The sequence below is a fragment of the Ctenopharyngodon idella genome, chromosome 9, assembly GCF_019924925.1.
Source record: "Ctenopharyngodon idella isolate HZGC_01 chromosome 9, HZGC01, whole genome shotgun sequence".
NCBI classification, from domain to species: domain Eukaryota; kingdom Metazoa; phylum Chordata; class Actinopteri; order Cypriniformes; family Xenocyprididae; genus Ctenopharyngodon; species Ctenopharyngodon idella.
The window spans coordinates 10,083,812-10,100,111 of NC_067228.1; the positions used below are offsets into that span (position 1 = coordinate 10,083,812).

A 16,300-nucleotide genomic window follows, 5' to 3' on the forward strand; every position below is an offset into this window, starting at 1 on the left:
AAAATGTACCATTGTCAGCAGTACACTCTGCTGACATCTTAAGTTAAAAGTGATGTCTTTTTAAAAATACTTGTTACAATACTTTCTTCCATCTCAATGTAGTCGTGTACAGAGACAACTGACATTTGTAGGATGACAGATTTAAACTTGATTTAATTTTGTTTGTTTAAATATTTGGTTAAATAATTCCCTGATATACACATGCACCACCATATAAAGTGTACTTTCATTACTCATATATAAACTGAAATATGATAAAAATGAACTACACATAAAACCGCAAATGATCTCTGCTGAACTCTCAGACTTTCATTACATTTTAAATTTAAAGGGGACAAATGACAAGACAGTAAAATTATATGACACACATAACATGAAAACACAAGCCAAATGATAATGGTATTTTTTTTTTTAATTATTATTACCATTAGTGTTACACATCAATGATTTTAACAGTATATACAAAAATGGTTATCTCTGCTCCACTATAAACCAAAAACTGAACCGAATGACCAGGGGTCAGGCTGAGTTACACACGCAGCTCTAAAATGGGGAAATTATTATATCCTGCTTTTCCTGTGACCTTCGTATTCCTTCAGCCAGATTCATATCAAAACACTGACCCACCCACTCATCATAACAGATGACAAATATGGCATTCATAGTGGACAAAGAAAATATGCAGAGTTAAATTTTGAAAAAGACATAAACAGCATATTAATATTTCTCAGATGAACTGAACCATATAAAGGGAGGGGGTCAGTGGTTATAAACATCTTATTTTTTATGGCTGAATGTGCAAAGAGTGACAGACCAGCATATTATGAATTTATGCGACTTTGTTTGCTGTGTGGGCGTCAGGGTAAATTTAGTTTGCATGTGAATAAGACCAGTTACTTTTCTTTTCATAGGAAATCTGACTCTTGGTGTCCTCCGCGCCAGGTGATAAAGATCATTTCGCATGTTCCACAGAAACTGGACACGTTCCAGATGTGGGAGACCACCATTATGGGGAGGGGTGTGGGGTATGATAAAAATGGAACTGCTGGATTCACTGAGAATTTTTTCCTCCCAAAACCAACCCTTATATTTTGCCTTGATTTAATCTGTGCTTTTGTGTTTTATGGTGAACTAAAGTAGTAAAAAGATAATGGAAAGTATAAAAAGGAATCAGTTTAGCAAACATATTGGCATCAAAAAGCATATAGTCTAAAAAAGAAAAATAATAGACAAATTATAAAGAAATCATTCCATAGTTCAAGATAAATCAATCTTAATTAAGTTGTTCTTCTGTTTCTGTCTGAAGTGTTAAGTCATTAATTGTATGTAACCTTCACAAACTCTCGTGTAGGTCGAAATAGTGCAGTCACAAAAGTAACAAGAATTAAAATCTGGCTTGTGAACATGGAAATAAATAAAACAGCACCCCATTCATTCATTACTTGGACTGAAACTGAAACTAGTGTATGTCAATATTACTCAATACCTTTTTACACCAAAGCATCTGGTGCAAGAGGCTGACAAAAGTTTAGGATTGAGAGGAAGACTTTAGTCCCCAAGGTCAGTCTCTAGGAGTGTGTGCTTCTCTGGATTGACATCTCCAAGGCCTCCTGGTGTTCTGCTTGTCATGGCTGGAAACCTCACATCTTACTGAAGCACTCTTTAGCGTTGTTCCACACTTGAATTCCCTTAAAACAAAGCATGCTTGTGTTTTAATGCAACTTCTCGCTTATAAATAGTCTGATCAGTATAGAGACAGGGGTTTTGCTTGTTTTGCAATAGACCAATTTTGAGCAGACGTCACAGTTACGTTACTTGCAGCTGTGAGAAAAATAGCAGTAACAAGTGGAGGAAAATGGGCAAAATCCACAGAATAAGAGAAAAAATGTTTTGTTGTGCCTTTGGATGTCTGAATCGGAATGCAAAAAATATAGTCTACAATTTTATAGAATACCGTCATTGAAGACGCCCTTTGAAGCTAAACGGAGACGTTTATGTTGCAAGTCACAGACTGGACTGATGAAACCTGCAATGATTAGTCTATTAAAGCATGAATTTGATGTAAACAGTAAATCTACATAATATTCACATGTGTGGCTCTGGACCACAAAACCAGTCATAAGGGTCATTTTTTTTTAAATTGAGATTTATACATCATCTGAAAGCTGAATAAATAATTGATGTATGGTTTGTTAGGACATGACAATATTTGGCCGACTTACAACTATTTGAACTCTGGAATCTGACGGTGCAAAAAAAAAAAAAAAAAAAAATCAAAATATTGAGAAAATTGCCTTTAAAGTTGCCCAAATAAAGTCCTTTAGCAATGCATATCCACTCACAAAAATAAATGTTTGATATATTTACGGTAGAAAATTTACAAAATATCTTCATGGAACATGATCTTTACTTAATATCCTAATGATTTTGGCATAAAAGAAAAATCGATAATTTTGACTCATACAATGTATTGTTGGCTATTGCTACAAATATACCTGTGTGACTTGTGACTGGTTTTGTGGTCCAGGGTCACATATGCATTTCATAGGGGACATACATACATAGCAGTTACAGCATGAAATAATTTTTAAACCTATAAAATTTTACAGAGATAATTTTAAACAGCCTATAATTTATTTTTATTTATTTTTTTCCACAATTCTGACCTTTTTTTCTTGCATTTGCATGTTTATATCTCACAGTTCGGGCTTTATAACTCGCAATTGTGAATTTATACCACAATTCTGATTGGTAAAAAGTCAGAATTGCAGGATATAAATGTGCAATTCTGAGGAAAAAAAGACAGAATAATGAGTATATCTCACAATTCTGTTTTTCCTTCTAAGAATTGTGAGATATAAACTCAAAATTAACTTTTTTGATTCTTTTATTCCGTGGCTTCCATAGACTGCTACTGCAGAACTGTCATTTTCTGCCACCAGGTAGGCTCCGCCCACAAAAAAAACATCATCGCTGTTTGCAAACACAAAATAGGTCTATAACAAAATAAATTTTTATTTTGTTGGCTTGGACCGTACTCACCTTCTTGCACATGCTGATCTGCATGATGGCATAGCTGATGAGAGCCTCTCTGAGATCATGGTCTTTCTGCTCTTTGAACCTTTCAATGTCCACCCATGCACTTTTCACAAACTCGCTACAAAAAAAGACAAAGCTATTTTGAAACATTCTTGCCGTGAAATGGAATGAAGCTTGACATGAGTTGCTACATCCTCAAATCAACATATTTTTAAGATTGACTCGGTTGTATAGTTAACCTGGTTTTGGGTTCACCTCACTCTGATTCACAGAGGCTGCAACAATATGAGCAAAGTATGTGCATTTGGAGCATGTCTGTGTATTTCATAATTTTTGTGCTGCCACAGAGAATGAGAAGCTGATGCAGTTCATAAACCCCCAATTTAAGTAATATTTTCTGATAACATTTACTGCTTTTTTGTCATCAAAAGCATAAAATCAAGTCTCTCAAGGCTGATCTCAAAAATTCAATAATTCTGACATGATCTGAAGACAGCTGGGTCATGATCACAGGGTTTAATTCAGTCGTGTAGGTAATAGTGCACTGCTTACTCGCATTCTGCGTTTCTTTCTTTGACCAGCTCCTCTCCTTCTTCAATCTGTGTCTCCAGCATTTTCAGCTTGGCCTCTCTCTGCTCTGGGGTCTCTTGTCCAAACAGTTTACTGGTCATCCCCTTCAGAGAGAAGGTCCGTACCGTCTACACAGCAAAAGAAAAGTCAATGACACCCATTGGCCGGAGTAAGCCGCACTCTTCCTCCAATGTTTATTTGCAGAAAGCTGAAGTATGGACATTTTCCTCCCATTTTTTTTGGCCAAGTGGGCCTAGCAATTAGCCATATCAGCCAATCGGGTCAGAATGTGTTATGTATGTCGTTGGCTTTTTGTGCAGCTCAAATGTTTACATTTTAAATGTGCCAATGAGGTAATTCTCAGCGGGCTCTATTCACCCAAATGGCAAGGCGCACAATTTTAACTGTTGAAAACACTCAGTAGTGTGCAAACTCGAACCCTTCTAAAGCAGAGGTGGCCAAACTTTTTACTATAAACAGCCAAAAATCTAACTTTATTGAGGGCTGTAGGCCAAAAGTAAATGCTGCATTATATGCAACTATTTTAGATTAAAATTTAATAATAAAACTAAAATGTTTTATATATTATATGCATTTCATAATTGTCTCTCTATTTTTTATATATATATTTTTTTTTTCCTCTTGTGATATGACATGGACCTGAGTAAAATAAAAACATCAAGAAATGCTGGAAAGTCCCCCATTCCAAACGTAAGAAGGGTGATGTGGAGTTCTGTCTCAGAGAGCTGTCATGTGATTGAATGGACACTGACCCCAGTGGCGAGTTCCTCCCGCTGCTGTTTCTTTGAGGTCAGATCCTGGGCAGCCATCTCCAGTTCATACTGTGTCAGTTCATGCTTCCTACATACTGCCCTGTGAAAACACACATTAACCACAAAATATACAAAATCAACCAAAAAAGCAGATAATCTCCTTGTTTCTTATGGAAATTGTTGAACTGAAAGCCTAGGTGACCTGCAGCATGATCGCACTGATGGGGGTTTGAGAAAACAGTGTACAAAAAGTTGCATGTGTGTAACTTTATCAGCCAGTGGAGGCTATCGACTCCCAAGAATTTAGGGTGCAGTGTGAGCAAAATGTACTTTTCTAATCAACCTCACCTCACTGTTATAACAGCTTGTGTTTAGTTTACTTCAGTTCACATTTAAAGGGGTCCTATTATGGGGCTTTTCAGCTTTCTTTAGTGTGTAATGTGTGAGCATGAAAAAGGTCTGCAAAATTACAAAGCCCACTCCAATGAGAGTTATTCTCTATATTAATAAGCACTGTTTCTAAACTCCCTGAAACTCCTTGATGTCATGTCACAATATCCCTCATTTAAATAATTTCCACCCAAGGCATACCCAATAAAAAGGGGCAAGGCCTGGTTGAGTTGCGTTAATTGTGTGTTGAAACTCGCAGTTATGGTAAGGACAGTGACATTTCCGAAACACGCTCGAAGCGATTGACCACTACACACTGTTCCAGCGGACCAAATCAGAGCTCACTGCGCTTTTCGGACGGAGGGGCTTCAAAGAGACAGGAACTAAATAGAGTGCTACTAACAGACTAGGAAGAGAGGTGAATCCCTCTCACGAGGTGATAATTTTTTTTTTTTTTTTTTTGGAAAATTCAAACCTATTCTAGTAGACCCTAAAAACAAAATCAAGATTTTGAAAAAGGGCATAATAGGTCCTCTTGAAAGAAGCTGGCAATAAATGATTACAATTCTCATTCTGGGAGAACTCTCTAGGTAACTAAGGAAATTTAGGTACTAATACAGTACCTTAATGCATCTGCGTAGAAAAGGTACTCCTTCAGCTGGTCAGCGTAATGCTCCTCTTCCTCTAGAATATCATCTACAGAAGCAGCATACCTGTAATATACAAAAGTAGCTGATAAAAGGGTAGTTGACATATAACATGTCTGTGAACTTCACCTGATAATGTCACAGGTGTGTGTACACTACCATTCAAAAGAATGGGTATGATTTTTTTCATTGAAAGAAAATCACATTTTTAAAAAAGAAATCTACTTTTATTCAAAAGGGATGCATTACATTTATCAAAAGTGAAGATATTTATAATGTTATATTATAATTACATTCTTTTTCAAACAAATGCTATTCTTTTGTACTCTCTATTCATCAAACAATCCTGAAAACTTAACTCAATGTTATGTAATGTGTGTTTTTGCACTGATGCCAAATCTTTTGTTATAAATAATCTTATATTTTGGTTTGTTTCCATTAAATTCCAACTAAAAAGATAAAATAATCAATTAAGATGATGTACTTTTCATTTAAATTCACTGAATTACCCAAAATAGGCATTGCCATGTGTATTATACCACTTTTTGTTGAGTTTCCAGGAAAAATATCTATATGACCATGATATAATATTTTAGTCATACCGCCCACAACCTAACGTCACAAACTGGCATTCTGGTGAAAATACATGTATTATCCTCTGTAAATCATACGGAGAGCCTGTGGAACTAATGCCAAACCCGCAGCAGAGCCAGTTTGGGATATTTTGAGGAATTCTTGGGAAAAGGTGAACAACATGATCCATAAAACAGTCTGACAGCTGCCCAAATGTGTGCTGATGATGGACAGGTTGTTTCTTTCAGTGCTGAGACAGACAAGCAGCGCATTGGCTCTGACCTTTGACCTTTTATGTCAAGTACAGCAATCTGGAATCCATCAGAGAAACCAGCAATACAAAACCAGTATAGAAACGAAAGGGGCTGGTTAAAGACCCACTAAGGACACTACTGCAAAAGAGTCCCTTTTACAACATCATCATCATCACAACGTTGGGAAAAAAAAAAAAAAAAAAAAATACCGCTAAATGTTTTGGCCATGGCTCCCGGAGATTCACAGCGCGGTCTGCCAGCAAAATCAAAACCTGAGCCTCCCAAGGGCTCATCTTACTGGCTACTTGTTATGATGGGGGTCGTGAATGGAAATATGAGAGGATTCAGATCAATCTAGCAAATGTGTTTTACAGTTCAGTACCAGAAGCACACACATGTAGAATCACAGGAAAGTCCTGGGGTGTATCATACAGCACTTTCATATTTCAGGTCCCTCAATGAGCTCTTGGAGGGTAACGAGATCGTCCCAGGTAGGAGAAATACAATCAAAACCAGCTGCAATAAAATCTTGCACTAATCCTATAAAGGTACATGAGAATGGCTCATAAAGCAGCCTTCGTCTGTATTGCGTGTGCTGTGAACTTACGCGTCCATGTGATGGCCGGCGCTCTGCAGCCCATCTCCCATCTCTTTCTCAATGGCACTCCACTCGCTGTCCAAAACAAACAAAGACTCACATTGAACCACTGCAGCTGACCGCAGCTACACAATCACAACCCAAAAGATTTATCCCAAAAATACTTCTCACAAAAACAGTTCACAGAGCACATTATAAAACATGCCTGGTTCTTTTCAAAATGAGGGTACATTATTGTGATTGTAACATTGTGAGATAAAACCTGGACCAACTGGTCAATTCATCACACAGAATTGGGTCAAATTAAGAGGAATTAAGTTTGCTAAATTTATAAAATGTACACTACCGTCCAAAATTTTTGTAAGGTTTGTGAATGAAGTCTCTTATTCTCACCAAGGCTGCATTTACTTGACAAAAATACAGCAAAAACAGTAATATTCTGATTACAAAGTTTACAAAGAACTGTTGGAAATAAAGTTCCATGATATCTAATTTAAAATATTTTAAAAAGTAATTTATTCCTGTGATTGCAATCTGAATTTTCAGCATCATTACTCCAGTCTTCAGTGTCACATGATCCTTCAGAAATTATTCTAATATGCTGATTTGGTTCCCAAGAAACTTTTCTTATTATTATCAATGTTGAAAACAGTTTTGCTACTTAATATTTTTTGTGGAAACAGCAATAAATATTTTCAGGATTCTTTGATGAATATAAAAATAAAAAGAACAGCACTTTTTGGAAATAGAATATTTTTGTAAAAATCACCTTTGATCAAGTTAATGCTTGCTTAATTTATATTTTCTTTAAAAGTAAAAAATCTTCCCAACCCCAAACTTTTTAACGGTAGTGTACATAGGTTTCATGTGCTGCTGTTTCAATAGCTGTCAGGAACCTAAACCATCTTTTTTGGGACATGGTCATTATATGGAAAACAAGAGCCTGGACATTCCGCAGAACATCTCTTTAGGGCCTTTTCACACTTGAAATAGTTAACCCCAGGTCATTCTAAACCCCTAATAAACGGAATCCTGGGTTAACTTTATTCACGTTTCACACTGCTCGTGTTATACCCGGGGTTGGCAGTTAATGCTGGGTATTCATACGCTACCATTTCACACTGCATATTCCTAAACCCCGGGTTAAAGTATTTTGTGGTGTCAGTGTCACTGACTGGACATCAAGGCTCTAGCATTGCGCATCCTCATATAACACATTGCTGATTGTAATATCAAGTTTTTTTCTGAGTGAACTTTTCGAACTATAAAAGGTAAGAATGACGGTCTCTTCTTCACTCCAACTGTCGCGTTTTCCGTCGCCATTTGACATTTTTCCTATCATACGCAGAAATGACTGTGTATACATCTCGCGGCGTTTCCATGACTGTCCAAAGCGCGAATATAAGTCACGTAATTGGTTGTCGGTTGCTAAGCATCTAGTTGTAACATTCTAACACCACATCATTTCACACTGTACAAGTTTGGCACCGCAATGCAGAGTTAACACCACAAAAGCGGTGCTAACCCTGCTCCAGACCAGGGTTTCATAACCCCGGGTAAAAAGCGGTGCTAACCCCACATCTAAATTACAAGTGTGAAACGTTCCTTTACCCGGGGTTAAAAGTGGTGTTTAGAACGTCAATAACCCGGGGTTAAGCACAGTGTGAAAAGCAATTTTATATGTTCCATAGGAAAAAAAAGTAAGCCATATGGGTTTTGACATGACAAGCAAATAATTAATAACAGAGTGAACCGTTTCCTTTAAAGAAAATATTACCTAAAAACTCTTCCATAATTTCCATGCACTTTGTAGACTCCATACAGGCGATCAGCTGCTCTCTAAAAAGAAAAAAAAGAAAAAGAAGAAAAAGGAAAATAAAATAGTTGAACTCTGTTAGTAAATTATTCACTTATTATTTAACAATTATTTATGATTTTAACGCAACCAAATATTAAATTAAGATTTATGCTTTAGACACTTAATTAAAGAGGTTGCCTAAAATAGTAATGTTTTTCTTTAGTAAATAATGGTGCTTCCTCAAAAGTGCTAAAAGAATTGTTAAAAAAAATCATCAGAATTCATTTTCTTACAAATATCATCCTTAATAACACCAAATATATACTTTTGTTGGACTGAAAGGACTTTTTCTAATAGATTGAGCTGCATATTCGGCTGTGCTGACTTTGTTTTCACCCACCGCCCGAACTCTCAGCAGCTGCGAAATAACAGACTGCAGCTCATCACCGTAGTGTTTCATTTCTGCAAATCTCCTGTGAAACACACACACACACACACACGCAGAAAAAGGTCAAGGTTAGTTTCAGGGTTACCAAACAGCACGGTCATATCTTTATGCATTTCATGACACTGCGTAACACGGTTTGCCAAATAACTTACTTGTCTGGGTTCTTCACTCTGAATGTGGCATTTAAAGCCTTTAATCTCGAATCGGCCTGTAAGGAGGACACAGGCCAAATGTTGACAGACAGATTCATGTTTGGGTTTTGTTTGTTCAGATGGTGTAAAGCAGGATTACAGCCACTCCTTACAACAATCTTTTTAAACGACTGAGATCAGATAAACACTGCAATATGGCAATAATATACACTAACATAAAATACTGCTGCTCTTTCGTGTATGATCCAGAACGGTCCAACAGACTTCCTGTGCCTGTTTACATAAACTACAGCACACTGATAACAGATTCCTCACCGCAGTAGCAATTCAGTCACTTCACACAATTTTTATTTGAAATCAACACATATTTAGTCAGCTTCATATCAACATATGAATATTGACCTATGGTGAGAAGCGATATATAAACAACAGTCGTGAGGTTTAAAGAGAGAAAGAACCCAATGAACTGTAAAGTGCTGATATACCTTCGCCTGAAATCCTGTCTCAAACACGGTTTCCTTCCAACCATTTTCCTGTGGGGCAGAGAAAGGATGCAATTTCTGACAGTGACAAAGGGCATTATCTTTTTTTTTTTGAAAATTGAATGTCTTTTTCAGAAAACATTTTTCATTGGTATTGTATATGCGGCTACCATGTTATTAATTCATTTCTATTTCTAACTAGGCTGTGAATTGATTAGTAGAAATAGAAATAAATTAATTACAAATCTACAAAAACATTTAATTGCAAATTAATTACAATTACATATAATTAGACATTACATATTAATTACAAATCTTTACATCAGAAGAACTTCATTGTCCAGACAGCTTTAGCGAGACGAGAGCTCTCTACCTCGGTGAGGAATGAATAGAAGATCTTGTCATTGGACAAGACTGGGTGCGAGGCCACTCGAAGCAGGAAGTTCTCTAGTCCAACCCTACGCCTTTCCACAAAGTCAGGGTCCATGTTGTCTGCTGACAGCTTGTGCCAAACAAATTCAGCCTGTTGCACAAAGCATGAAGTTACAGTGTATGAAGGCAAATTGTTATAACAAGCAGCGGTAACCAAAGCATCTTGTTTGCATACCCGTTTTTCAGGCAAAGGCGGAACCACCACAAATGGATAGGTCACTAACAAATAGTTTCGAAGGAGCTCAAACTCGCTGTAACGCCTCCACAGAGAATCTGGGACAGGATTGGTCCCTTCTGATGCAGCATCCACAGGCCTAAAAACAATAAATTAACAGACTGTCAGAAGCAGAATGAAACTTAAAGAAATGCAAATTTAATTTTTTTAAAAAAAAATAAGGTTTGGTACAAACTTGGAGATATACACTACCATTCAAAAGTTTGGAAACATTACTATTTTTAATGTTTTCGAAAGAAGTCTCTTCTACTCATCAAGCCTGCATATATTTGATCAAAAATACAGAAAAAAAAAAACAGTAATATTGTAAAATATTATTACAATTTAAAATAATGGTTTTCTTTTATAATATACTTTAAAATATAATTTATGTCTGTGATGCAAAGCTGAATTTTCAGCAACATTAAATCCAGTCTTCAGTGTCACATGATCCTTCAGAAATCATTTTAATATGCTGATTTATTACAAATGTTTTGCTGCTTAATATTTTTTTATAACGTGATACTTTTTTCAGGATTCTTTGATGAATAAAAAGTCAAAGAAGTGGCATTTATTTAAATTAAATCTTTTGTATCAATATACACTACTGTTCAAAAGTTTGGGGTCAGTATTTTTTTCTTTCTTTCTTTTTTTTGGAAGAAATTAATACTTTTTTTCAGCAAGGATGTGTTAAATTGATAAAAAGTGATAGTAAAGATTTATATTGTTAGAAAATATTACTATTTTGAATAAATGCTGTTCTTTTGGACTATTTATTCATCAATGAATCCTGAAAAAAGTATCACAGTTTCCAAAAAAATATTAAGCAACACAACCGTTTCCAACTTTGATAATAACTGAGTATCAAGTCAGCATATTAGAATGATTTCTGAAGGATTATGTGACACAAAAGACTGGATTTAATGATGCTGAAAATTCAGCTTTGCATCAGACATAAATTATATTTCTACATCTTCAAAAAAATATTAAAAACACTTCTGTCATAAAATGTGGGGTTGATTAACAGTTTAAGCTAATTTCTAAATAAAATGAATCTGAAATAAACACAGTAGAGATCTATGAGGTTTCAAGTTCTAGTTTATGAAAGCAGTCATTTTAAGGGCCTTTTCGAACACATGCCAAAGGTTTAACAGCACTGTGTAATCTTGCTGAATTCCCAGTGCATGAAGCCATGAGTGTGGCTAATTTAGGAGCCAAATTCCACTAAATCACACTGCAGTGTAGGAGCATGTATATGAACTCTCCTGCATTAATTAAAGATCTCTGCAGGGTCACTACTCAGTTCGTATTGTGCAACAATCAGTAATCCCATAACTTTTTGACCAATGAATTTCTATGACTTTTCCAGTCGTTCCTTTTTAGTGGTCGACAGACAAAATCAAAAAGTTGGCCAATGTAATGTCATAATATATATAATAACGTCTAAGTTCTTTTTTTCCCCAGTAAGATTCTATTTTTTAAAGAAATGAATACTTATATTCAGCAATTATGTATTAAATTGATCAAGTGACAGTAAAGTTACAAAATATTTGTTTCTCAAATAAATGAAGTTCTTTTGAAATTTTTATTGATCCGTGCTGAAAACAATGTATCAAGTTTCCACAAAAATATTAGGCAGCACAACTGTTTTCAACAATGATAAAAGTAAGAAACGTTTCCTGAGCACCAAATCAGCATATTAGAATTATTTCTGAAGGATCATGTGACACTGAAGACTGGAAAAATTGCTGCTGAAAATTCAGCTTTGCCATCACAGGGGAAAAAATCCATTGTAAAAACATATTAGCTATTTTAAAATTGTAATAATTCTAATACTTCACAATATTACTGTTTTTTTACTGTACTTTTGATCAAATAAATACAGCCTTGGTGAAAATAAGAGACTTCTTTCAAAAACATAAAATCATACTGAACCAATCTTTTGAACTGTAGTGAACACAAACTTAAATAAACATTATTTTACATATTATTTACCCTGTAAACAATTAAATTCCCTGATATTTTCTGATTTTTTATGATCGTTCGAACCCTGAATAATACAGATGGAAAAATGCAAAAAAAAAATTAAGAGATACAGAGAAGGAAATATACATGAGGGAGGAAACACTGAAGAAAAACACATAGACTTTGAAATAAGAGCTTAACTTCCCAAGGGCTCCAGGGAAGAAATGGGAGCACATAATGTGTTCCACACTAATAATCCATGATGAAATCAAAGCACAAGGAAGGGGTGGATTGGCTGACAGGCATTCTGTACAACTTTCCCCAAGATCAGCGGCACCAAACTGCTCTCTAAAGCCCACTGTGTGCGTGTGCAGTATGCCTTCCACATGGTCCTTACAAAAACATGTGCTTCCTTTTATGGGAACGGGCAACAATACAGCACTGTTTAGTTATCTCCATGTATAAAGAATCAATATAGGCAAGAATTTTATGCTAACGCAAGCATCACGATTACTACCGTTTATATACTTTTAAGGTTAGGGATTTGAACAAACCATAACCCTGTGCATGTAACCAGTCCCGTACCGTTTGTGCTACAGATATGAATGATACCTCAAATCATGCAGCCTGTTGAGCAGAAGTATGATTTTACATTTCCAAGCCATCAAACTTGTGATTTTCCTTGCGGGACAATAAAATAAGGGATGAACCCAGAAAGAGGGACTTGAGCCATAGAGATCATAATATCTTTGCAACGACCCAGAACACCCAAGCAAACACACAGCAACATGCTAAAAACTGTAGAGCATGATGCTAGAAACACAAAGGTCATGGGATCGATTCCCAAGGGATTTAAAAACTAATCAGAGCATCTTATGCTCACCAAAGCTGCATTTATTTTAGCAAAAATAAACAGTAAAAACTGTAATATTGTGAAATATTATTACAATTTAAAATAACTGTTTTTTGCTTTAGTATATTTTAAAATGCAATTTATTCCTGTGACGGCAAAGCTGAATTTTCAGCAGCCATTCAGTGTCACATGATCCTTCAGAAATCATTCTAATATGCTGATTTGGTGCTCAAGAAACAGCATAGCAAATCCCACCCACAACACGCAAGCAACATGGCAGCAACGCTTTGCATGAAAAAGCTCCATTCTCATTTAATTTAGAAAATGTAAAAATCTAGTTCTGGGTGCTTTTCCAGTTTTAAGACGGTACTAAAAAACATGTTTGAACATGTCTTGGTTGCAGACAGTGATTTTATGAGTTTGACCACTAAGTATTGTTTTCGAATCATGTGATAATATGTTACTGCACTCTGGCCAGCATGCGTGTTTGGCCCTGCTGGAAACACAGACAAAGCACATCTGCCTGAAGCGCTGACTCATCACCCTCTCCAGAATGACATGTCCCACTTTCCAATGCAAACCTTGGCGGGGTGAGAGGTGAAAGTTACACTTCTGCTGCATATCACTTCCTGTCCAGTGGGATAGTTCTGTTTTGTTTTATTTGATGTAGAAAGAACATGTTAAAGTGACAGACCCAGGCACAGGAAGAAGAGGTCTAGTGTAAACAATTAAGCAAAGAGAGGAAATCCGATGGTCTCTACCAGTCCAGCTTCCACGGTTTCTGAGCTGGTCTAGTGTGCCGTGAATCTTTGATGTTTTGCATTTCGTCATGCTAGTACAGCGTGAGCATAGTTCAGTCGGAAAGTCAATGTGTAAACCTACCTTATCTACAGCTGGTTATTCATATTCAAAAAGAAAATGCATTTTATACTACTATATTACTACTCAATATTATTATAACATAAAAAAAATAAGTTTCATTAGCTCCATACTTCCAGCTGTCATTACAGGTACATTGTTTGCATATCTCTAATCTAACTGCATCCAAACCCCTGACCTTCATTATCATGTCAAGCAAGGAAAACATGCAATACTTGTAACATGGTAGGGTTCACATGGCTACTACACTCAAGTATTAAAAAAACAAGCATTTAGTTATTACTTGTGTATAGTATTGGCTCAACCACAGAATAAATGGTATATGTCAATCGAAACTCCATATGCATGTTATAATTAATCAGTTCATGATTGGATGAAGGCAGGATGGATCATAATGCATGCTTGCAATCGACTACAAGAAAGGGCCGGCATCTATGCGGACAGAATGATTGGAGAAGTGCGGCATAAGTCACCAGAGAGAAGATCAAGTTATGACTGAGATTAAAAATCACGAGGGCAAAAAAACAAATAATAAAATGTAAATAATAAAACACATATACATGAATGAATTGTTCACGAAACAATCTATAACATGAATTTAGAAAATAGATTGAATGATGAGACGTAGCACTGTGAAAGTGAAGTGTCTAACCTTGTCTCTATAAGATACACTGTATAAGTCTCTTGCATGTTGACGGCATTCTTGCCAGTCCTCTTCTCTGCTTCAGCCACACCGATCTCCATCCTCTTCAGAAGATTTGTCCCTTTTTCGACCATCTGTAAAATTTGGTCCAGAGAAAATCACAATGTGTAATATGAATGTTACACCATTACAGTATCCTTATGATATTTTTAATGCAAAAAAAATTAAATAAAATAAAAATGGTTGACACTTAAGAAAGGTACAGGTATTTCTATGAGCAGATATCTCTCATGTTTAGACATATTTCCTGCTGAAACAGGAAGTCTGGACATATCGAAGCACTAATCAGCCAGATAATTCTGATAATTCTTTTCAGAAGTATTCACATGTTTGGGTTAAATCTCCTACTTTCATTTTCTCACAATTTTTTTTTTTTTTTCCCCCCATTCTTATAGTATCACTCAGTATCGGTAAACACAATCAGGCTACACACAAAAAAGTCACAAACAAATAATTATTATTATTATAAATATAGATAATGAATTAATGAATGATTGGATTATACAGGATGGTTTCAGAGTGACTAAGTATCATGACAAGCTGTAAGGTTTAGTGAGGGATGATATCATTTTCATAAAAAGATTAAATGGTACACTTGTATCAAGAACATCGTAGCGTTTATTTGATTGATTTCTAAGTGTTTGATTAATTTAGACTTAAAAATTAATCAAACACTTAGAAATTAATCGAATTTCTATTTAAAAAATTGCTATTTAAAAAAAAAAAAAGAGGTAAACATATTGGACACATTTTGCCCCATATTTCAAGAATCAACCTATAAAGAAATTCAAGTATGAAGCAGTAAACAAGATCCAACAATTTGTTGATATAACGCCATTCTACTTGGAGACAGACCACATGTTATGGGTCAGTCATAATGAAAAAATATATATTACTAAAAACATGAAACAAGGATGCGGACTGACACATCAGACGACTGTATGAGATAAAGGGTGTTTACAAACTACGTGGCAAAGGCTCTTCATAAAGTAAAGCAACTTTCTACTTGTGTGGCTTTATATAATCATTCATTACATAATTCATGAACACTGTAATAAAAATATAAAAAAAAGTACAACAACATGCATGTAGCTCATGTTATGTGTTCGCAGAACCTGCTGGTATTTTAGCAATATTGACATGGCCATTCAAGAGCCAAAGCAAAACACCGCTGTCCCGCACATATCACGCGCGCGACATCTACAAAACAGCACAAATTATCGGCCACGTCGCATTTAAAGGTTCGACAACGGGCTTTACCGTGTTCTTTAAGTTGTTTTCCGACTCCGAAGGAGTCAGATCTGTGTTTCCAATCACCGCTATATCCTCGCTTCCTGAATCCGCCATGGTTTGCCCGTCTCTCACGCTTGCGCGTTGGCCACTTTCACTGTGAGTGTGCGCGTGCACGCGTGCGTGACGGTTACTCATAAAATAGTATAAATATTCTATAAAATTCTTTCTTTTGTTGAAATTATTAAGATTAGTTTACAGAATTAATGAAAAAAAAAATCGTAGGTTTGGCCGATGAAT

General features: G+C 35.8%; 1 protein-coding gene across 1 annotated transcript; it reads right to left on the minus strand.

Moving 5' to 3' along the window:
- Positions 1 to 394: 394 nt before the first annotated feature.
- Positions 395 to 16,193, minus strand: snx4 (sorting nexin 4). The gene is made up of 14 exons (XM_051907010.1): positions 16,031 to 16,193; positions 14,720 to 14,844; positions 10,332 to 10,470; positions 10,098 to 10,247; positions 9,728 to 9,775; positions 9,243 to 9,298; positions 9,043 to 9,115; positions 8,622 to 8,683; positions 6,854 to 6,919; positions 5,396 to 5,485; positions 4,383 to 4,482; positions 3,592 to 3,737; positions 3,043 to 3,157; positions 395 to 1,688 (listed from the first exon to the last, which is right to left on the minus strand). Exons 1-14 carry the CDS (start codon positions 16,115 to 16,117, stop codon positions 1,641 to 1,643), a joined length of 1,305 nt encoding a protein of 434 aa, XP_051762970.1. The 5' UTR covers positions 16,118 to 16,193; the 3' UTR covers positions 395 to 1,640.
- Between the last annotated feature and the right edge of the window lie 107 nt (positions 16,194 to 16,300).